The sequence below is a fragment of the Astatotilapia calliptera genome, chromosome 23, assembly GCF_964374335.1.
Source record: "Astatotilapia calliptera chromosome 23, fAstCal68.1, whole genome shotgun sequence".
Classification (NCBI taxonomy): Eukaryota; Metazoa; Chordata; class Actinopteri; order Cichliformes; family Cichlidae; genus Astatotilapia; species Astatotilapia calliptera.
This window is the reverse complement of record NC_137443.1, coordinates 20,997,552-21,021,071: the sequence shown is the minus strand read 5'-3', so window position 1 is coordinate 21,021,071 and position 23,520 is coordinate 20,997,552. Positions and strand designations below refer to the sequence as shown.

The 23,520-nt window shown below is 40.1% G+C and overlaps 1 protein-coding gene across 3 annotated transcripts; it reads right to left on the bottom strand.

Annotated features, from left to right (window-relative positions):
- On the bottom strand, nt 1-23,332 carry LOC113015760 (NACHT, LRR and PYD domains-containing protein 3-like). Of its 3 annotated transcripts, none has more exons than XM_026158000.2 (12): nt 22,809-23,332; nt 10,139-10,276; nt 9,956-10,054; nt 9,760-9,870; nt 7,291-7,369; nt 6,209-6,437; nt 3,589-5,389; nt 3,319-3,492; nt 2,937-3,110; nt 2,503-2,658; nt 1,353-1,399; nt 1-1,177 (listed from the first exon to the last, which is right to left on the bottom strand). In XM_026158000.2, the coding sequence occupies exons 2-12, from the start codon at nt 10,225-10,227 to the stop codon at nt 627-629; spliced, it is 3,510 nt and encodes a 1,169-aa protein (XP_026013785.2). In that variant the 5' UTR covers nt 10,228-10,276; nt 22,809-23,332; the 3' UTR covers nt 1-626. The 3 variants fall into 3 exon arrangements, with proteins under 3 accessions (XP_026013785.2, XP_026013786.2, XP_080153700.1); XM_026158001.2 differs by having other exon boundaries at nt 3,319-3,435; XM_080297574.1 differs by lacking the exon at nt 22,809-23,332 and adding an exon at nt 21,946-22,073.
- Nucleotides 23,333-23,520: the final 188 nt, after the last annotated feature.

Sequence of the window (23,520 nt, the reverse complement as noted above, 5' to 3'; positions counted from 1 at the left end):
TTTTCCTTTCTCAATAGGAGTACATTTATTTTTTATTTTCACAGAAAATTATTTAACACATCTAGCATCTGTTTCTGAATAAACATTAATACTGATGTGCTACTATGTTACTTTTACTTACAGTCCTGTTGTCATACATATAAAACATTACAGACATATGAAATATTATTTAAATCACATTTCTTGTGTAAATCCCCTCTTGCTAGGAGCTAACTTCCTGTCTTGCTTCCATTAGAGCTGCCAAAAATGACTGAAACATCATATGGAGGGGAAAAGTACATTAAACACTTGAGAATTTAAAAAAACAACGACATTTCTTTGACCAAAAATAAAAAAAAACCCCAAACAAACCAACAAAAACAAACCAATGAAATAAACAGAAATAAAACATTTGGATTAATTTAATGAGCTCAGACTTGTTTGAGATGCAGATGAACTGGTTCAAAACTGAGCTCTGGTGAAACACAACATATTGATATCCACTGTGAAGCTTTAACAAGAAATATGCACAAAAATCTGGAATAATCGTTATAATGAACTTCAACTGATTGACCTGATGAATCTGAATACGTTTCTGAGTGATAGAGACAGAAATATACAGTGTTAATCTAACAGGAGGACACTCCTTAGGCTGAAGTACACAGACTTATTGAGGAACCAGAAAATAAAAGTCTAAATCCAGGATAAAGAGGTTCAGTGAATGTGGTGTTGAAGGTGTGGAGGTGGATCAGAGTGTCATCAGAGGAGACTCTGTAGAAGGACAGAGTGCCAGCAGGACAGTCCACATACACTGCTGCTCTGTTAGACACAGAGGAGGAGGAGATCGATGACAAGAGAGTGAGTTTTCTGTTATTGTGCCAGACATAACGAGGACCATCATCAAAGCAGCTCAGACTCCAGGATTGTTCATTCCTCCCAAACAAACAGTCGTTAATGTTTCCTCTTCTTGTGATTCCTCTGTAACTCACTGATATATGAGCTTCTCCACTCCACTCAACCTCCCAGTAACAGTGACCAGTCAGACCATCTCTACACAGCAGCTGAGGCCAGCGATCAAATCTGTCAGGATGATCAGGATATGGCTGATCCTCTTCCACATGTGTCACCTTCTTATTGTTATCAGATAGTTTAAGTTCTCTGTGTACTGTGTTTGCGTCGATTGTGAGTTGACAAGAATCTGATGGAGAGAACAAACACAATCCAGCTGCAGTTATTGATCCGTCATCTGTTCATTGATTGACACTTTGATGACGACTCCTGACATCAGAGATGTGAATAAGTGATGTGACAGTTTGAAGATGGTTGAATGTGTGCTGCTTTGTTTTCATGAATCACATTAAAAACACACTTACACTTCCTCAGACCTGGTCTCAACCATCGGACTCCAGCAGGCTCCACCCTGAAAGGAGGAGGGGGGTCAGACCAGCACAGTCTCTTTCAGCATGCACACATGGACATTACATTACTCTCATACACATACTGTTAGACACTGATAAAGGAACAGTCAAACATTTTGACTCATTCAAAATGGGACAATATGCTTCAGTTTTAATGTTCCTGTATAAGACACTTTTTCATTGTTTATGTTGACCCCTGACTGCTTTGTTCTCTATCACATTTGTGGTACATTTATATTTTTTCATCTGTCATTTTTACCTGCATGCGTTATGAATTTATGTAGCGATGCTGATATTGCTGATGTGTATATATATATATATATATATCGGTTTCAAGCATCCTGACCAGCTTCCTCAGGTAACCCCCTATGTTCATCCCTGGTGATATGCCCTATACTATACTATGTGGTGTTAGACTTGTTGTCATGATCCTGGAGCTTTGATCAAGAGTTTTTAGAGGTTTTCGTTTTAAGAAAATTATTATTTTTTATTTAATGTTTTTTTGGCTTAATTATTGTTTTAGTTAATTCATGTATTTTGATTCGATTTATATTGTGGTTAGAGCTTATTTAGTATAAGTGCTTATGTTATTTTATGTTATTTTTTATTATATGCAAGCTTTTCCTAGTATTTGACTTCCTGTTTTATTTTGAAAGTTGTCTTCTTTGACTAGCACTCCCCTCCTCCTTGCAAAGAGGAAACTTAGGTCTGGAAATTCATCACTGTGGTAGACCTTAGCTGACAATTCTCTCGACCTCTCTGCTTTTTTTTCTTCTGCTACTCTTTGGACGACCTCTGAAGAGGTCCTTCTTCTCTACTTTGACTACAGCAGGGTTTCTCCTCCAGTACTGGTTCCACATTCTGTCTCTGGAAAAGTCCCCCAGCACTGATCCACCTTATGGACTGTCATTGTCTTCTCTCTAGCCTCAGGCTACCTAGGCTATTTTCTTCTAAAATGTCACCTACAATCCTTCACTATTTGTGGTTTTCTTTTGGTAATTTTCAGTGTAAGTTTTTTTTAATTTTTTTTTATTATAACTTCTCTTTATTAGCTACAATTGTTACTGGTTATTTAAAAAAATTACTTAACAACACTTTTTCTGACCTGACAATTGTACAATTTGGATTCTTAAGCATCTTCACTCCAGAGTCCTCCAGGTTGTTGTTACTCAGATCCAGCTCTTTCAGAGTACAGGATTGGGAGCTGAGAACTGAGGACAGAGTTTCACAGCTTCTCTTTGAGAGGTTACAGCTACTCAGTCTGCGAAGACAATAATGGACAGAAAAATAAAATGTTAAAATATCTGGTCTGAACTCTTGAGGTCCAATATTTTCTATATAAAATATCTATACATAGTGAATTATTGTTGTTCTTTTCTAAATAAAAACACAAAAAAAACTTATTTATTTTCACTGCAAAAAGGCACTATGTGAATCTAAACTGTGAAAAAACAATTCTATATGGAATAGCTTTAATTCACAAGTTCACAAATTCAGGCAAACAGATCATACATCAAACTACAAAGAACATAATCCAACCTGAGTGTTTCCATTTTACAGTCTGGACTTTCCAGTCCAGTCAATAGTAGCTTCACTCCAGAGTCTTTCAGGTCATTGTCACTTAGGTCTAGCTCTCTCAGACTAGAAGACTGCGAAGTCAGGACTGATGAGAGAACTTCACAGCTTTTCTCTGAGAGGTTACAGACATTTAGTCTGAAAAAAAAAAAGAACAAGTACATAAGTAATACTGGTATTAAAACAAACAATTTGGGGTCACGACTAGATTTAGCAATATTTAATCTCATTTCAGGACTTGCTGGAATTTTAATGTAAATATTTTAAACTGATTCAGAGAAATATTTAATATAAATTAATGCATGTGGAAGATTTTTTATTTATTATTTATTTAACTTTATCTGACCTGAGAGTTTCCAGTGTACCGAGTGAACTCTCCAGTGCAGCAGATAGAAGCTTTATTCCAACATCAGTCAGGTTATTGTTACTCAGGTCCAATACTCTCAGACTAGAGGGCTGGGAACTGAGCATGGAGGACAGAGTTTCACAACTTCTTTCTGACAGACTACAGTCACTTAGTCTAGAATGACAAATAACCAAGTGGAAAGAGATTAATGTTTTTCTTGAAAGATATCAGTGTATGATAAATGATATATACAACTTTCAGTATACTTACAGAACTTTGTTGGAAGCCTTGACCACAGGCAGCAGCCTCAGAAGAGCTTCCTCTGAAGCAGAGTATTTCTTCAGGTCAAACACATCCAGATCTTTTTCTGATGACAGTAAGATAAAGACCAGAGCTGACCATTGAGCAGGAGACAGTTTATCTGTAGAGAGACTTCCTGAACTCAGAGACTGTTGAATCTCCTCCACTAGAGAATGGTCATTCAGTTCATTCAGACAGTGGAACAGGCTAATGCTTTTCTCTGCAGACAGATTCTCACTGAGCTTCGTCTTGATGTACTGAACTGTTTCCTGATTTGTCTGTGAGCAGCTTCCTGTCTGTGTCAGCAGACCACGTAGGAGACTCTGATTTGTCTGTAGAGAAAAACCCAGCAGGAAACGAAGAAATAAGTCCAGGTGTCCGTTTGAACTCTGCAATGCCTTATCCACAGCACTCTGGTGGAGAAACTGTAGTTTAGGTTTATTAAATAATTTAGACCACTTGGAGATTGTATTTCGATCATCCAGCAGATTAACTCCAGAGTTAATAAATGTCAGGTGGACATGAAGAGCAGCCAGAAACTCCTGAACACTTAAATGGACAAAGCAGAACACATTGTCCTGGTACAGTCCTCTCTCCTCTTTAAAGATCTGTGTAAACACTCCTGAGTACACTGAGGCGGCTCTGATATCAATACCACATTCTGTCAGGTCTGATTCATAGAAGATCAGGTTTCCTTTCTGCAGCTGCTCAAAAGAAAGTCTTCCCAGAGACTCAACCATCTTCCTACTCTTTTTATTCCAGTGTGGATCTGTTTCAGTTCCTCCATCATACTTGACCTTCTTCACTTTGGCCTGAACCACCAAGAAGTGGATGTACATCTCAGTCAGGGTCTTGGGCAGCTCTCCTCCCTCTATGGTTTTCAGGACATCCTCCAGAACTGTAGCAGTGATCCAGCAGAAGACTGGGATGTGACACATGATGTGGAGGCTTCTTGATGTCTTTATGTGAGAGATGATCCTGCTGGCCTGCTCCTCATCTCTGAATCTCTTCCTAAAGTATTCCTCCTTCTGTGGGTCAGTGAACCCCCTCACCTCTGTCACCATGTCAACATACCTAGGAAGAATCTGATTGGCTGCTGCAGGTCGCGTGGTTATCCAGAGACGAGAGGAGGGAAGCAGGTTCCCTCTGATTAGATTCGTCAGTAACACATCCACAGAGGTGGACTCTGTAGGGTCAGTTAGGTTTTTAGTTTTGTGGAAGTCCAGAGAAGGTCGACACTCATCCAGACCATCAAAGATGAACATAACCTGGAAGTCTTCAAAGTTGCAGATTCCTGCTTCTTTAGTTTCAGTAAAGAAGTGATGAACGAGTTCCACCAAGCTCATCTTTTCATCTTTCAACACGTTCAGCTCCCTGAAACTGAATGGAAAAATGAACTGGATGTCCTGGTTGGTTTTGTCTTCAGCCCAGTCCAGAATAAACTTCTGTGTTAAGATTGTTTTCCCAATGCCAGCCACTCCCTTTGTCAACACTGTTCTGATTGGTTCATCTCTTCCAGGTGAGGCATTAAAGATGTCTTCTTGTCTGATTGTTGTTTCTGGTCTGTCTGATTTCCTGGATGCTGTTTCAATCTGCCTGACTTCATGTTCATCATTGAGCTCTGCAGTCCCTCCCTCTGTCATGTGGAGCTCTGTGTAGATCTGATTTAGAAGGGTTGGGTTTCCTGCTTTAGCGATCCCCTCAAATACACACTGGAACTTCTTCTTCAGTTGAGATTTAAGATTATGTTGACAAACTGGAGCAAACATGTCTGAAAAGACACAGTAAATAAGTTACATAAGTCAGTATTAATTTATTTGAAATGTTAGATAAAACGTCTTATAACTTTTTATCTTTTAGGAGGCAGAGCCTTGGGCTTTCAGACCCCTCTTCTGTGGAACAAACTCCCAGTTTGGATTTGGGAGACAGACACTATTGAATTCTCTACTTTTAAGATTAGGTTTATAAAGCATATAGTTAGGGCTGGATCAGGTGACCCTGAATCCTCTCTTAGTTATGCTGCGATAAACCCACTGGCGTTTTTTCTTCACTCACCTTTCACTATGTTGTCATACCTCCCTTTGCATTTAATCATTAGTTTTTATTAATGCCCGGCCCGTTGCACAGCTTGTCTTTTGTGCCGTCTTTTTCCCCTCACCCCTAAGCAGTCGTGGAAAATGGCTTTCTGTCTCTGAGCCTAGTTCTACCAAAGGTTTCTTCCTGTTAGAATTGATCTTTTTCCTTCCCTTGTTACCAAGTGCTCGCTCATTGGGCGGGGGGGGGGGGGGGGGGGGGGGGGGCTGTCTGACTGTTGGTGGTTTATCTGTATTATTGTAGGGTTTTTACCTTACTATATAAAGTGCCTTCAGGTGACTTTAGTTGTGATTTGACACTGTGTAAATAAAACTGAACTGAATTTAATTCAATCAAAATCACATTTCATCACTCAAAATGGTGAAATTGTGGATATTTGTTGGTCAGTTTCATTCATTTCATTCCCCTTAAAGAATACATGTTTGAATACATACTGTCTCATACACTGAGATAATAAATAATATAATTATCCTGCAGTTTAGAGATATCGCCTTACTGCTTTGAAGATGCTCAGCCAGCTCATCCTGCTTCATTCTCTTCAAGAAGTGAAGCGTGATCTTTACAAATGCCTCTGTGATGCTCCTCCTCTGCTCTTCATCATCACCCTCCAACATGTCCACAATGTCCCTCTGACCCTCTAAACATTCAAGGTCATGTGCACCAAGAACCCATAGGATCTTATTCAGCTCATTCTTCACAAATGTCAAAATGCTGTCTTCTAGCAACTGTAACAAAAGCAGAGGTGGGAAGTATGTGTTTTGTTATATATATTATATATATTATAATATATATATTATATATTTCTTCTCAGATTTGAAGACAAATATCTGAACTTTCAACTCCTTACAGGCTCTTTGCTTTAGATTTAAGACATTTGAGGGAAGTTATGTTATATCCTATGGTATTCGCTTGTATTGTTTCATTATGACATCAGTATGACATGAAGTCCAGTTTTGTTGGTTAAAAAAAATCCCTTGAGACCTACTTTACTTTTATATTTAAGTACATTTCACGTGGTGTTGATTTCACTCCTAAGAAACTTAATCAGTACTTCAATTGTTGGAGTCAAATTGTTAAATGTTGTCATTGTGTTACTTAAATTTGTAAGTCTTAGTTCAAGCAGCATGATCAAGGATATTCCTTTGTCTCTGACCACCTCTCCAGCCAGTTTCAATAAAAGGCGGCAAGCGGAGGCCTAAGGTGGGGTCAGTCTGCGGTTGGATTCAGAGCGCTTTTCTGAGACACCGACCGGGGCCTCCCTTGCTAGCAAGTAAAATCGATCGATCGCTGATTGTCCAGTTTCTTTCGTTAATGAGAATAAGTTTCTAAACCAGCGGGGCCTGTGGAAGCACAGACCCAACATCAACTTTCACCAAACACTATTTTAGTACCTGTCCTTCTACCTAAGTGATTGTGATTGAACAGAATACTATATGAATGACTCAGTTGGACTGAATTCATGGAGCCAAACATCATATCCATGTTGGACACTAAGACAATTCACTGGTCTACAATGTGTAACATGCAGATGGTTTTGAATAGAACAAATGTAAAAGGAGTTGTTGTACATGTACAGACCACAAATATGGATTTCAACTGTATTTTATGCTGCTGGGCAGACTGACCACGGGGAACCTCCAGGAACTCCTGGCCCACACTGTGGAGGAATCATGAAAAATCTGTTTACATAATCTCTCCATATTTATTAGCTTTTTCAAAAATATTTTTAGCACAGTTTTTTGTGAAGTCAGAAGTTAATCAAACGCAACATGGAATAAAAATAAAACATTTTTTTCTGACCGGGAAAGCAAGTCAATAACTAATAAAATAATTTGTACATATTTTTTTTTACTATCTTTTTGTTTTTAAGTTTTTTTTCTGCTTTTTTGCTAAACAGTAAATTTCAAAATTCATGGTTGACAAGAACAACTATATTTTAGCATGAAAAATATTTTGATAAAAGAACTTTATAGAACCATAAAACCATCATCAATTTAGGGCAGCTGTGGCAAAAACACTTACATTGGGTGGTGGTCCACTAAATTTGTTAGTCACTGTGCATCATTTGGTTCTGTTTCTCCAGGAAACTTATTTTAGGCAATAGAGAGATTGTTTTTTCTACAAATGGTACATGGTTTTTGTTTTCGCTACTATAAGATCAATGTTGGGGAGGAACGGAATACATGTACCGGTGTTCTGGGAATCTATCCTACCTCACAAACCATCCTACCTGTTGTTTCTGTGCAAACGCTGTGTATGGGCATAACACAAACCCCTAATTTACATAATTTTTTTTAACCCATTGTGAATATTTCTTATGGTTATGGTTAGGTTTATGGTTAAGATTAGAGGTTGGATTAGTCAGAAGTCGCCGGCAAATTATAATACGGGTAGGACAATTTGCCAAAGTAGGACTGTTTCTCAGAACACCGGTGTTACATATTTAAAATGCAAAATATGAGTAACTGTATTCCATTACATTTACCGGTTAAAAAAGGTGATATTCAGAATACAGTTACTTTGTTGAAATAAATAGATTACACGTCTTTTCCTGTTTCATATCTTATGCTATGCCCTCTCTAAGTTTTCGGTAATTCCACGCCAGTGGAAACCCAAACAAAACACACATTAACAGTCTCTAATGCCTGTGTCTCAATCTTGCGGTCCATAATGAGGTGAAGAAATATTTTTAAAAATTATTATTCAAAAATTATTTAATATGAAGGCAATAGGCAGAGTGTTACAGGCATAGCCCTAAAGAATGTGGCCTCATGGGCAGTGTAGTCTGTGCTGCAGCGAGAATGGACTGCCATACCCGTTATGTGTCTGTGAGCGTGAGGGAGGGAGAAAAAGGAGCATCGAAAAGTATGTGCTGTCACAGGCCAGAAATGGGAGATGGAGGCATGTACAATAATAATACACACTGCAGCCAAAAATAGGGCCTGCCTGTAATCTGTTGTGGAATACATTTTAAAAGTAACCTTCCCAACACTGAATAAGATATAACAACCACCGCTATCAGTCCTGGCGATGGGTTTTGCCAGGGCCTCTGCCCTTGACTGCTGCCCGCTATACATTGCACCAGACCTCTATGACACCTCCTGTGGGTGGTGGGCCTACTAGAGGTGTTGTAGGGATCCAGCCAAGTCCTACAGGGAGGAGGTCCTGAGGTAGACCCAGGACATGCTACAGAGATTATCTCTCTTAGCTGGCTGAGAGATATAATTCCTGATAAACTGGAGGAGGTGGCTGGGCAGTGTGATGTCTAGGTTTCTCAACTTAGGCTATTACCTTCATGACCTACCCCCAGGTAACTGAAGAAAATGGATGGATGGATATAACAATAATCCTCCCTAAAGACAAACTTCCCAAAAAGACATCAAAAAGTGCTCAGGAAATCATCATGGATGCACAGTGTTTGAACCAAAAGACAAAGGTGACATCCACTGGTCAAACCGGAGTCCCACTCCTACTCTTTCACTGCTGCATCTCTCCTCCAGGTGTCTAATTTCCTTGATTAAGGATTAACTAAATGCTGAGATATGCTGAGTTTTCAGCTCAAAGTTTTCTTGGGAATCACCTTGATTTGATTTGATTGAATCTTTATTTTGAACATGTTGAAAAAGTACAACATAATAGAATTAAAAGAGACAAATGAACACCTTGTTGGTGCAAAAGTAATATTTATGTCTGTCAAACTGTGTTATCAGTTGGTGCATTTACTACAGATTTGACAAAAGAAATGGAAATAAATGACATGTTTTTGCCACAGACTTTTTTTTTCTACTAAACTGTCTGCTATTTGTAGACAAAACACGGGTTCACTCTTAGATGCCTTTTTTATGCTTAAGTCATTTATAGGTCAGTTTTTAACTAAATTAACAAACTAAAAGGAAAAAGATCAGGTGAAAATTAACCCTGTACAAAGAGTCTGTAGAAATAACATATATTAAGAAATGAGGAGTGGCGTTCAAACTTTTGCACAGTGTTGTAGACGGGAAAAATAGTGTGCTGGATGCATCAGTTACATTTAGACAGACAGATTACCTCACTGCAGGAGAACGTTGTCCGTTAAAATGAACCTCAAAATCCTTTGAGCTGTTGCTCATTAAAGATGAACAGGTTGGTTCAGGTCCACATTTGATTTTCTGATGGATTCTGAAAAAATATTAAAACTTCTTCATTAAAAATGTCACTGCACATGAATGGATGATAAAACAATTTTGATAGTTATATTAATTACATTTTATCATTTGACTGTCTTTGTTTAAATTTTGTAATGAGACCCTTGGACCGGTCGCTCTTTAAGGATGGACAGCTGGGTTCAGGTCCAGGTTGGTTCCTGTGAATAATGATGGAGCAGTGATGTGAGTGCTGAGCTGTGACATGGAGAAGAGTCGTGGACAGTTAGAGATGGTCATCTCACCTCTGAGCTGTGGTCTGGCTCTCATGTTCCCCACACAGAGTGGTTTTAGAGGGGGGGACTCCCTCCTCTCTGTCCTCACACTGATCCATGCTGCTGAATTCACATCCACATCAGCTCACACACACTTTCTACCTTCACCTGCAGAGGAAACACAAATCATTCATGTGCACATCAACTGAAATCCTTTCCATCATGTGTGCTGTCCATTTATCAGCTGCTTCTTTTCTGCTTCATCTCAGTCTCAGCTGAATGCAGTCAGACAGCAGTGTGAGGCAGATTAAGCTGCCATCAGCGGCTCTACTTCTACTATCAGTCCGCTAGATGGAGGCATGAAACACACACAATGCATTCACTAACACATTCGCAGATGTGATTTGTTTTCAGTCCATTAATATTCAATTAAAATTGTTCAAACACGGCTCGAATCACAGAAACAGATGGAGACACGGGGGAACATCATGTGACAGAGTTTAGTTTTCTTCTTCAAACAGGTTTAACAGGAGTTTTGAATGATTTGGGATGTTAAGTACTGCATAGTCATCAGCTATTGCAGACCTTCCCAAAGTGTGGGGCCCGCCCCTAGAGGGGGCGCAGAGCCATTGGGGGGGGGCTTATGAAAAGGGGAAAAAAAACAAACAAGCAAACAACGCTTGGACACTGCTAGCACGGGGCTCCCACACAAACTCAAAGCAGGAGATGAAGCATAGCTGAATATATTTCCAAACCAACTTCATTCTAAGCCAAAGACTAGAAAACATTGTGAAGCATCTCTTCCCTTTGGTTTCACCTGCACAAGTACCAAGGTAGGTCTCCCCTGCAGAATTGGTCTTTCCTTTGTTGGGAGCAGCACTGGGCTGTTGAAATCACGGACAAACAGTATCCCACATTCTTGATTTTTAGTTCACAAACACTTCTTGTAATGACTAACTACTCCTGACATTTTGGAGATGTTAGCTCTTTATACAGTAAAGTTATAGTGGGATACAAATAATATCAGACTGATCCGGCCATGATTTGTTCCCCCGGTTCAAATCCTGGACAAACAGTATCCCACAGTTGTTTATGTTTTTAAACCCATTTTGCACAGAGAGGCATTTCTGAAAAATGTATTGATAGCAATGTTGACTATTATTACACAGGAAAAAAACAACTACACATAAAATAATCACACCGTGACGCCTCTGCCTTTGTAAATAGAGGGACAGTAACTGCATGCGTATATGTAAGCATGTAAAACCTGCAGATAGTCAGATTAACAGTATTTTGTCTCTATCTGCCATTCTGCAATTCATCCATTCATTCATTGGTGTTGCGTGACGAACTCTGTATTCCTCGTCCACACGTAAACGCAAAAAAGGAGTTTTAAAAAATCTCCGTTTTCGGTGATTCGAAACGCCGTTTATGTGTGGACGAAACAGCTGCGTTTTCAAAAATACCCGTGTAGGTGCGGACCTAGCGTAAAAGAGTTAGTAGTTTATTTTCTTACTACCTGTAATTTATTGTAATTTATTGCAGATTACTTGTATTTGCTTAATTGTTTACTAAATGTTTGTGGTGTGAAATAAACCCCAAACGAGCAAAACATGGGTGTGTGTGGTTGGAGGATGTGTTTGTGCGTGCGTGTGCGCATGCTGTGGGGGGGGGGGTGCGAACATTTTTCTTGAAAAACAAAGGGGAGCCTAGCAAAAAAAGTTTGGGAACCACTGAGTAATTGCATTTTTTTGGGTTGGATTACTATTATTTGCGTCATACTTTTTGAATTAAACATATATTTTGGAATAATTAATAATTTTTTCTGCATTGTTAGTTTGTTGTATAAGGTAGTTTTTTCATTTATGTTTTATTGGTTTTCTTTTTATACAGGGAATATAACACTACAATTTAATAACAGAACAACATTGGGAAAAACAAAAACAAACAACAAGATTATACAAAATCAGGCCTTCCATTTTGTATTTAGTTCAACCATTTCGACCAATGTTCTTTAAATAAGAGCACCTGTGACTTCAGTCTAAAAGTTATTCTTTCCATAACAAATATAATGTATATCAAATCAGTCCACTCATTTGTAGTAGTATCTTCACTAAAACAACGATTGGCTTTTAGAAGCCACCAACAGCACTCTGAGCAGATTTTTATCCGATTTACACAATTTAACCTCCTAGGACCTGGCGTCCACATATGTGGACATCACATTTTGGGTTGTCTAGACCAAAATACTCAATTTAGCTCCACAAGGGCCTGATATCCACTTATGAGGACATTATACTGCCTCGGTTTTATCAAAATTTAAAATGACTGTCTTCATATGTGGCTCTCATTTTTCTTAGAAACAAAAATCAGGTAAAAAAAAAAAAATCTGGTGATTCTTTGTTTTTACATTCATGAGGTCCCAATCAGCCCAAATATCAAAGAGAAATTAAAAAATGCATGCCATGGAAGAGTTCGGGTCTTAGGAGGTTAAGACTCTCTAAGTTTCCTAAGTACAGTACAGTGAAATGAAATTTAAAAAAAAAAAAAAAGACTGTGTCCAGGACCTTATTTATTTCCTTCCAAAATGGTGCCACATGAGGACAATCCCAAAAAATATGGAAGTGATTTGCTACTGCGTGCCCACACAGCCACCAGAAAGTTGTCTGTTGAGAATCTTTGGATTTCTGCGCTGGGGTACAAAAGTAACAAGTTACATTCTTCCAGCAGAATTCCCTCTATGAGGGGGAGCTTGTTACTGACAACTGCTGCATACAGATTTGATCCCATTCCTCTTTTGATAAGGTTAGATTGCTCTCTGTTTCCCATCTTGTTTTTACATTTTCTCTATCATGACCCTTTAGATTGGTCAGTGATGAATATAATTTTGAGAGAAGTTTTTGATAGGGTGCATCCTTATATGCATTCTCGAATATATGAATAATTTCTTCATTCCCCATCAGTAACTGGAAGATTTCATTTTTTATTCAGAAAATCCCTCAGTTGCAAATATAAAAAAAAAAATCTTGATTTTTGCAACCCAAAATTATTCCTAAGGTCCTGGAAATTCATCACTTTTCCCTCTTTTAAGAAGGTACTGTATGTGGTGAGACCTTTATTACACAGGAGATGTCTGCTGACATCTCCTGGACAGACAACATCTCAGCAGTCGTCAAGAAGGCCCAACAGCGGCTGCACTTCCTGAGAGTCCTCAGGAAGTACAAGCTGAACTCCAACCTGCTGCTGACCTTCTACCGCTCGTCCATTGAGACCCTGCTAACCTACTGCATCATGGTATGACAGCTGCACCATGGCGGATAGAGTGAGGCTTCAGAGTGTAGTCAAGACAGCACAGAAGATCATCGGCTGCCCTCTCCCTTCCCTGATGGACATGTATTCCTCCCGCTGCCTCAGCAGAGCAGCAAACATTATCAAGGACAGCTCCCACCCTGGTTTCAACATGTTCAGCCTGCTTCCCTCAGGGAAGCGCTAAAGGTGCATCAGCACAAAAACCCACAGACTCAAAAACAGTTTCTTCCCCAAAGCCATAACCACCCTGAACTCACACATGCACCGATAACACCCCCCCCCCCCCCAATTTTTTTTCTTCCCACTTCCTCTATGGACCACCACTGTGCAATACCAATTCTATGTGCAATAACTCAACTGTATATATACAACACTATTTATTACTAGGGATGGGTACCGGTGTCCGGTGCCATGATGGCACCGGTTCTGACATAAACGGTAGTAACCAGACCGAAAAGCAGCGCACATTTCGGTGCTTTATTTCGGTGCTTTTTTTTCCTGAGCTGTGATACACTTCTAGCCAATCATTTTACGTTTCCGAGGATAGTAGGCGGGGCCAGGTACGTACGTTCTGTTAGAGCAGAGCTCCAGATTAAAAATGTCCAAGGCGAAGCGGTCAAAAGTCTGGCTGTACTTCACAGCAAAATATGCAAACTCAGCAGCCTGCAACAAGTGCTTTAAGGTGATATTGTGATACTGTCAAAGGAGGTAACACCAAGAATCCGATTAAACAGCTGGTGACGCATAGCGTTTTTTTTTAAAAGCCGAGAAATGCACCGTATTTGATAGCTTGCTGCGAGACCTCACACTGTGCACGTTGGGTGGGTTGCCAGTTATCGGACCCGGAGCAACATCCCCCAAAAACCCGAAGAATAGAGTCCTGGCCCCTAGCCCTGCCAGTGTAGCAGAAATGATGAGGATGATGATGCAGCAGCAGCCGTTCTTCTCTGCGTGAGTAGCTTAATGTTGTTCATGTGTAATTTACGTTGAGTAGGCTAAACACGTTATTACATTAATGCAGGTAAGGTGAACTAGCAAACATCATCATAGCTACATGCGGCTGTCTTCTTGTTTGATGGCAGATACTCCCTTCACCCTGGCCAAAAAGGCTAAAATGACCAAAGAAAAAGTGGGAAACAGTTAAACATGAGAGGTTTTTGGACAAAGTTTGTGTTTTTTCCATTGTTTAAGCACTGCTTCCAGCCAAGAGTGATACCATATATGCCACATAGCTGCAGAAAAGGCTAACATTGTTATATTTTTACAAAAAACAGCTGAACATGAGAGGTTTTTGGACAAAGTTTGTGTTCTCCATTCTTTAAGCACCGGTTCGAGCACCGTTTAAGCACCGGCACCGTTTCAAAAGTACCGATTTGGCACCGGTATCGGATAAAACCTAAACGATACCCATCCCTATTTATTACATATTACTTAAAAAAAAACAAAAAACGGCTTGTATATTTGTACATTATATATATATATATATACCCCCCAAGATGTTTACACTGAGTAGGAGATGCTCTGTATCTCACTGTACAACTGTATAGTGACAATAAAGGCATTCTATTCTATTCTATTCTATTCTATTCTATTCTATTATTAGCCCATGTTTTAAATGTCGAGTCAGTCTTACTAAGCAAAAACTTGTATGTGACCCACCTAGGGGGTCCAGCCCCCTGTTTTAATTAGAGATGGACCGATCCGATATTACGTATCGGTATCGGTCCGATACTGACCTAAATTACTGGATCGGATATCGGAGAAAAATAAAAAATGTAATCCGATCCATTAAATATCACGAAAGCACCTCACAAAACTTGCAACACGCCGTAACTCACCTCAGAACGTCGGAGCAGTATGCATCACGTGATAGAGCAGCTGTGGCATGCGGCACCTGTTGGTGGTCTGGATAGCATTTGGAGCTTCGCTAGCAACCCGGCATTTCATCTCCGACAAAGTTATCCCGAGAGAAGTAAAGCAAGTGTGTAAGTCCATCTCTGAATGTTTGTAAAGCATTCCTGCGTTAAGCTTAACAAGCGACTGCCTCTCCTGTTGCTACTTCAATCATGAAACTGCTTAACGATCAGCTGATCGGCTTTTCTGTCGCAAGTCCGTGTCTCTAGTTTGCTTTTGGCCCACTTTGCACCAGAAAGAGGAAACCAGTGGCTGAACAACAGCAGCACGTTTAAGCTTGATCAGCTATTGTTAGAATGTATTTAATATTTCTTTCTACTCGAGGATCTTTTTCTACGTAGCTGACGCTGGTAACTGTGCAGGGGCGGATCTAGCAAAGTTTAGCCAGGGGGGCCGATAGGGCATTAACAGGGAAAAGGGGGCACAAAGACATACTTTTCTTTCTTATTCTCATTTAAAATGTCTAGCTTTTAATAAATAATTATCTGACACCCAAAGTTTTAATTTGATGTAAAATGAATAGAAGTCAATTACTGTATATAGTAACTTTTAAGTCTAATATATATACCCTAGTAAGCTATAGTACTTTTTCCTTTGGGAAGGTACCATCTGTGCAGTCTGCAATTTTGTTGAAGAAAGATGTTGAATCTATTTAATATTTCTTGAAAAATAATTGATTTCTGTGCATTTTTTTCACACTGCATCAAATTAAGGTTGATTACGTCGATTAAGCATCATGAGGTGGAGCGTGAGGGGTGGTTCCCTATTTTTTATTTATTTATTTTTGTTGTTGCTGGGAGTTGGAACCCTATTAGTTAGTTGCTTAATATTTACGCTAAGTACTCTTTAAAATACCAGAATAGGGAGGATGGTGTAGGTTTAAGTTTATTAGATTGATCAGTATTGCTGAACTATGAAATATTTTTTTTTGCATACAGGTATAACAGAATAGCTTTAGTGTAGTTGTTGTTTTAAACTTGAGTATGAACTTATACAAAATGCAGCAAGATGTTTAAAAAACAGTTTTGTTGATTAAAAAACACTATATCGGATTCATATCGGTATCGGCAGATATCCAAATTTATGATATCGGTATCGGTATCGGACATAAAAAAGTGGTATCGTGCCATCTCTAGTTTTAATTGATACTTTTTAAGTAATCCATTCCATGTCTTCATCAAGCTTATTATCCAAGGGTTACCTGGGTCTCTCAAACAACTTGACATTGAGGGGTCTCCTATCAGTGCCCTAACAGGAAGGTTACCGCCCATATAAATCTGGAGAAGATTTGATTCCTTCCTGCAAAGTATTGATCCGGGTTTTCTATAGGAACACACTGGAACAAGTGTAACATCTTTGGGAGTGTATTCATTTTTATGCTATCCACTCTAGAAGAGATGTTTAGATAAGAAATTAATGTCCATCTACTAATATCTACAATAATATCTTTTTAAAGTGTAGAGTAGTTAATTTCTTCCAAACTAATTAGATCCATTGATAAATTAATGCCCAAATATTTAATAGTTTTTTTGTCCAAACCTATTTTGTATTTGCTACGCACATTTTGGGGGGGACTGTAATGACTATTGAGAACTTTGGAAATTTGGTCTATATCCCAAGCAGGACCCGTAATTCCTTGGAACTGACATAAGCTCCGTAAATGATTTGGTAGAGTTTGTGTCATGGTCTGGTTGGGCACCTGCAGGTCTCAGACAGCGGCTCCTCCTCCTTTAGGCGGAGTCCGGTTGCCCCTCCCTGGCTGACCACCTGTGAGCAATCGTGCCAGCGGTATATCAGACCTGCGCTCTCAACCACTCATCGCCTGAGTATCTGCTATTCCCATGTTAGTTCAGTGGAGCATCCTAAAACCTTGTCTTAACGCCGTGTGATGACTGACCTGTCTTTTCTTGTCCTCAGCGATAGCGCCCGGAGTGGAGATCTTGTTCCCCACGCTCCCGTCCTCCTGGACCTGGGCCGCCAGCTGCTCACACAACGTGGCCTGCCGACCCACTGCTCACCTGCCTGCCTCCCCACGCCTCGACCGCTTCCGGGTTTTCCGCTCCACCTGTCCCCTCCATCTGAAACCAATGCCCCGGCCCCTACCTAGTCCTGTTTCTACCTCCCCGCTGTCCCCGCTGTTCAGCCGTCTCCTAGAGGTGTCTAGGTCGCCCTCATTTTCACAGACGAATCCTACGCGCCACTAGTGTGGTGGCGTCGCTTTGTGTTTCACCTTTGTTTTCCCTGTGGGCGGAAATAAATCATTTGTTTTCTGTCACCTCGCTTCCGGGTTGGTTTCTGCGCCTGTGTCCATCCCTGTTCCCTCGTGCCGTTGAGCCGTGACAGTTTGATAAGTAAACCAAAACATCATCTGCAAACAACGGCAATTTCTGCTCACTTCCAGCTATATTAATCCCTTTTATTGTGTCAATCTGCCTAATCCATTGAGCCAACGGCTCTATAAAAATAGCGAATAAAAGTGGATTCAATGGGCATCCCTATTTTGTTGACCTTTCAAGCTTGAAAACATCTGAAAGTTCACAACTGATCTTCAATTTTGCGGTTGATCTGGTGTATAAAGCCCACAATATTGTAATAATCGACCCACTAAACCCAAATTTAAGCATTACTCTGAATAGAAATTCCCATCTCACGGAGTAAAAAGCTTTTCCAGCATCTAGACTCAGTAATATTGCCGGTATTTTATTTAAATTAATGTGTCAAGTAATTTGCAAAGTTCTCCTAATAATATCGTGGGTTTGGTGCAACCTAACAAAACCAGTTTGATTTAAATGTATTATTTTTGGCATGATTTCTTTAAGTCTTTGTGCTATGTTTGATGTAAATAACTGATGTAAATAATCTACATTTAATACACTTACTGGTCTATATTGGGGCTCTCTAATTTGTCTTTACCATCTTTAGGTATACTAGAAATTATAACTTGTTTCCATGAGAGAGAAGCTTCTCCCTTGTAAGGACCCAATTAAATGTTTTAAGTAACATCAGTGTCAGAGCGTCTCTCACTTTCTTATATCACTCTGCAGTAAAGCCATCTGTACCTGGAGCCTTATTTGCCTTGAGTTTACCAATCACCAAGTGAAGTTCTTCCCTTGTAATTTGCTTCACTAAAGATTTATTTTTTTCTTCTGTAGGTTTTGGGATGTCTAACATGTCAAACAAACTCTTGATTTTTCCATTATTATTCGTGAGTGGTTTGAATATAGTTTTTCGTAATATTTCTTAAAGTAGTGCTTAATTTCCTCTATATACTGCATTTCCATTTTGGTTTCCGGGTCTCTTATCCTGTACACTGTTCTATCTGCTTGTTGCTTCCTTATATGCCAATTGTTTCATATATTTAGTTTCCCGCTCATAATATCTTTGTTTGGTCAACATTAGTTTCGTTTGGACGTCTTGAGCGTATATCTCATCAATTTGATTTCAATTTTTTGCAATTTTTAATTTTGTCTTAGTATCCATAGTATTTTTGTATGTAGCCTCTAAGTGTAATAGTTCCGGCTGCAGCATCGGAAGTTTTGCAACTTTGGATTTTTTGCTAGAAGGTGTGGGGGGGCCACAGCCCCGTCCTCCAGGGCATGAAGCAGGTATGGAGGAGATCAAAACTCCAGACATCCAGAGGCCCCCAGAACACAAGAGACCAAGGAAGACCAACAGAGGGGCAGCCGCGCCACTGTCCCAGAAAGAGCTGAGGAGAGTCCCAGATGAGGGCTCACTCAGCAGCCGCGGAGCAGAAGCCAGGGGGAGTTGCAGTGACGCGCCTGTGAGCTCCGCCGGCAGCCAGCTGTGCCTGAGTGACCGAGCCCCAGGCCAAGAGGCCGGGGGCACCCCACCTCCGAAGTGGCCGGAGCGAGCCCCAGGCTCCAGGCCCCGATAAGCGGCCGCCAAGGAGTGAGATGGTGTGTACCTGGACGCCCATCCCCAGACACAAAGAACCACCAACGCACCGATGTCTGAGGGAGTCTGCCACCGGCAGGGGAAGTGGTGGTAGGGGGAGATAGGCCTCCAAACCTTGGAGGGCCTGAGATGTCCCCAGAGAGGTGGCGTCTGATACCCAACCTGACATATAGACACAGACATACAGGCACACACAGATACAAACATCCATTCCCACCCTCATGCTCTCATATGCACTCACTCCACACTCAACCAACGTGGAGACAGACATAAAGAGACGCTGTACACACGATCACACTCCCCAAGCGTACTCTACGAACCGGGTCTAGGTACCCTTGCCCCTGGAGGGGGGAACTGCACCCAGACCCAGGTGGTGTTACCCTTTTCCCTGCGGTGGGGAGAGGCAGACCGCCCCGACTCCGCAGCAGCAGGGAGGCCCCACACTCCAGACCGCAGTCGGACGGCCAACTCCTCTTCCTAGCCCCCCCGCTCCAGCAGGCCGCAGAGAATGGGGGTGAGAGAAGACTCCAAACCTCCCTCCACCCGCTCATTGTAGTGTTGATGCATGTGTTCTAAGGTGCATGTAAAACCCAGGAGGGCATGGAGCTACCTGCCAGAGAGCAGCAGGTAAGCGCATAGTCCCTCCTGCTAGCCCTCAATGTCTACGTGTATTTAAAATTGAGAGGTGGGCAACGACGCCAGGGGTGAGGTGTACACCCTGATGGTAATTTGGATTCCGTGTATCGTGCCCAGATCATTACATGAAGGAACCTTTTAAAAAAACAAGCGCGTCCATGCTCAGAGATGTACACACGGGTGCTCACACCCACAAACTACACCCTTTTTGGCTCCTACCTCAAAGCACACTGTGTTCTGTTGATCTTATGTGCTGCACAATAATGTTTAATATTTAGTATTTACTGTCATATTCCCATATATCATTGTGATGTTGTTTATTCTATTACTCTTGTTCTCTTCTGCTTGTTTTCTTTTTTCTTTCTCAACAGGTGACCCAGGTGATCGATATATGCATTTTCTTTTTCTTTTTTTCTTTTTCTGCCCATTCTGTTGGTTTTTGTTTTTTGCCCTTCTCCCCCGTCCCTCTTCTCAGCTGTTTCTCTTTCCCTCTTTCTTTCTCCCCTTCTTTCCCCCAGTCAAGTCTGTCCCGTATTCAGCAAGTGAAAATAAAATAAACAATAAAAGGTGAATCAAATGGACCATTATGGCAAGGCTGGGATGGTCAATTTGGTAAAGTAAATCCGTTGGGCATCTTTCTTTGCCTTTAGACAATAATTCTGATGGCAAAAGAGCCAAACGGGACAGGCAAAAAAACAAAAAAACAAAACAAAAAAAAACAACAACTTTGGATTTTTTAATACTAGAGCGGTGATGAGAGGAAGATATCCCCACAATATCAGTGGGGATATCTTATCTCTATCACTGAATTCCAGGTACTCGGTAATGTCTTTTGTTAACTGTTCACATGTCTGTTTATTCAATATACTAGAATTTAATTTCCTGTTAGTAATTCTTCTCCTTTGAGAAAGTTTTAAAGCTAAATACAGAAAGTACTTAAAAAAAAATCTAAACATGTACAGGACGTCAGGACCTTTAGACTAAGCAGGTCCAAACTTGTAAACCCACATAGTAGAAAGGTTATTCTCTTCTTTCTTCTCAGCTCAATGGTCATTTTTACCTGTACATTTGACACTTGATAAATTTTTTATTTTCATTTCTAAACTTTCAAGTGTAAGACAATTGGTAGTTGGTTGGTGTTGAAAACATCCCCTTTCCTTGTGTTTTTGTTAGAATGTTTTTCTGCAGTTCCAACAGGGACAGTATTTTCTTATCTGTTAGGAGAAGCTGATGTGTCGGTGGCTTAAATTGCTAATTATTCTACTGAAGTTGCACAGATTCAGTTGTAGACAGATACAGGTCATTACTTTGGAGTATGTTTGAAATAAAGTCAAGTGTGCACAGACATGCACTGTATTCGAAGTTCAGTCAGTTTTTACTCATGTGATCTGGATCCTCAGTACAGCTGTAAGATGTCTATACGACTTGTGAGACCAACTTAACACTTAATACTTCTCATATTTAATGTCATCAGTGGCTTCTGCCAAGAATTTCCTTGTAATAAGTGCCCACAACAATTTTGAAGTACAGATCTATTTAGGATGTATAATTAGCCTATCTGGGATTAGTCAGTTGATGAGTTATTCTTAAGTAACATTTCAGAGAGCAGAGAAGACATTTTCTTAGCATTTACACAACACCCACAGTAATTTAATTATACTGTCCTTCCTTCTCTATCACAAGAAATCCTCATATTTAACATCCATTAGTGTCAATATTAATTCAACATTAACATAATTTAGAACACAAAACTTGCTTATTGCAAACTCAATAAAACTGCAGCATAAGTTTGCTTTCTTGCATTATTTGTGCTTGGAGGAGCAAAGCAAAAGAACCAACAGACAGGCATGTAATGCACCTACAGCACTTTTCTAGTCTTAATGAACACTCAAAGCACTACTAGGTACAAGTCCCACTTTATCCAGACATTCTTGCAACACTTTATCTCCGTCACTTCAAGGAAAATATTTTAGAATAGCCAGTTAACCTGACATGTATGCTGGAGAGATTCAAACATGCAACCTAAACCCAGAAAGGTCCCAGACAGAATTTAAACCACAGACCTCGTTGCTGTGAGGCAGCTTTTCTAATCAGTCCACAAACACTGAGTGCTTTACCACAGAGCACCACCATGTCATCCTGTTTCAGATCTCGTGTCTGTGTCAAGACACTCTCAAGGCACCATGTGACTTTTGCATGAACTCTGCTCCTCATGTGCGCTGCATGTGATCACTCCTACTCTGTTTTACTATTCCACTGTTTGGAGATTTCCCCATGATCTTTCAAAGATCAGCAGTGGTGCAAACACCAACAATATGAGTGAAAGTGTTAAGGGACCTCTGGAGGTCTGTTAACATTGTCTCATAAAAGAATAAAATGCACACAGACATGGCATGTAGAGTTTAAAGACCCCCTAAACACACCATTGTGGTGACAGCTTAAAATTTTAGAATATTTTCATTTTGTTTGTTTTTGAATCAGGTTTGGACAAAGACATTTTTCTGCAGCCAAAACAGGTCGAATTATCACGAGCAGTATGGAAGGGTTAAAGTGTCTTCCACTTTTGTTTTCCCCCTGTAAAAGCGTCATTGTTCTGACATGTTTTTATTGTGCAACAGCTTTAACTTTTAGTTTTTTTGGCTTCGTTTTGGACCAAAATGAACTTCTAATGCCATCATAACAGCAAGATTTCAGAATATTGGAGCACATAAATAAGTAAGTCGTACTTTTGTAACTGGTTGAAGTAAAAATTGTCAAAGCACAAAAAGAGAAATATTCAAAAAAAGGCATAAATACTTTAAGAGAACAGTGAAGAACAGGAATTGAGTAGATGTTAAGTCATAGAAGCAGACCAGACATTTCTAAATAGAGCAAAAACTGCCTCGAACATTTTGATGGAAATGTGAATCATTCTCTTTAAACTCACACAAGATGTCAGACGAGCTGCTTAAAGGTTGCCTCCTTCTCGGGTCCAGCTGTGAGTCAGTCAGCGTGATGTATGGAGTGGCAGATTTCTTTTGTTTCTGCTGGAATTAATCTGAACAAAGCTGGTGTTAACAAGAAGAACAACTATTACCATCACATGGAGCTTCACATGGAGAGGATCATCTGACAGCAAGTCCAGGAAAGTGAAGTGAAACTTTACAAAGAAAGAAAACACAGTGAAGAGCTTAGGGAGAAATTGTGAAAGAGGAAAATCAGGAACTGATCAGTTTGAAATGTTTGAGGTTTTACAGAAATCTGCATTTCTGTACTGTTATTGTTTGTACTGAACACATCCTCCAGAAATGTTCTATTTAAATTGTGGTGTGACAGGATACATGATGTTTGCCATTTGACAAAAAAATTTGCCATGTTTTTTTTATTCTTTATGTTTTGGTGTCTGACTGTGATATTTTTACCTGCAGTTCGTCTCTGTGACCACACAAAGAAAATAAACAGTTTTTCCCTGCTGACGTCAGTATTTCTATCAGTTTAATATCTGCGTTTACGTACTGCAACATTACCCCACTGAAGAACACTAGTGTTGAAACACTGCAGTAAATGTGTCATAAAGACAGTATATTGTATTTGAGTTGTAGTTACTGACAATGACCAGTGGAGGGCAGTGAATGGTCCATTTCAACCTCATAAATATG

Coding starts and splice junctions, on each gene's coding strand:
- LOC113015760 (XM_026158000.2), bottom strand. CDS start 10,227: ATGGATCAGTGTGAGGACAGAGAGGAGGGAGTCCCCCCCTCTAAAACC. Junction 7,370..9,759: donor CAACGTTCTCCTGCAGTGAG/GTAATCTGTCTG, acceptor ATTCCTCCACAG/TGTGGGCCAGGAGTTCCTGG. Junction 5,390..6,208: donor GGCTGAGCATCTTCAAAGCA/GTAAGGCGATAT, acceptor GTGTCTTTTCAG/ACATGTTTGCTCCAGTTTGT.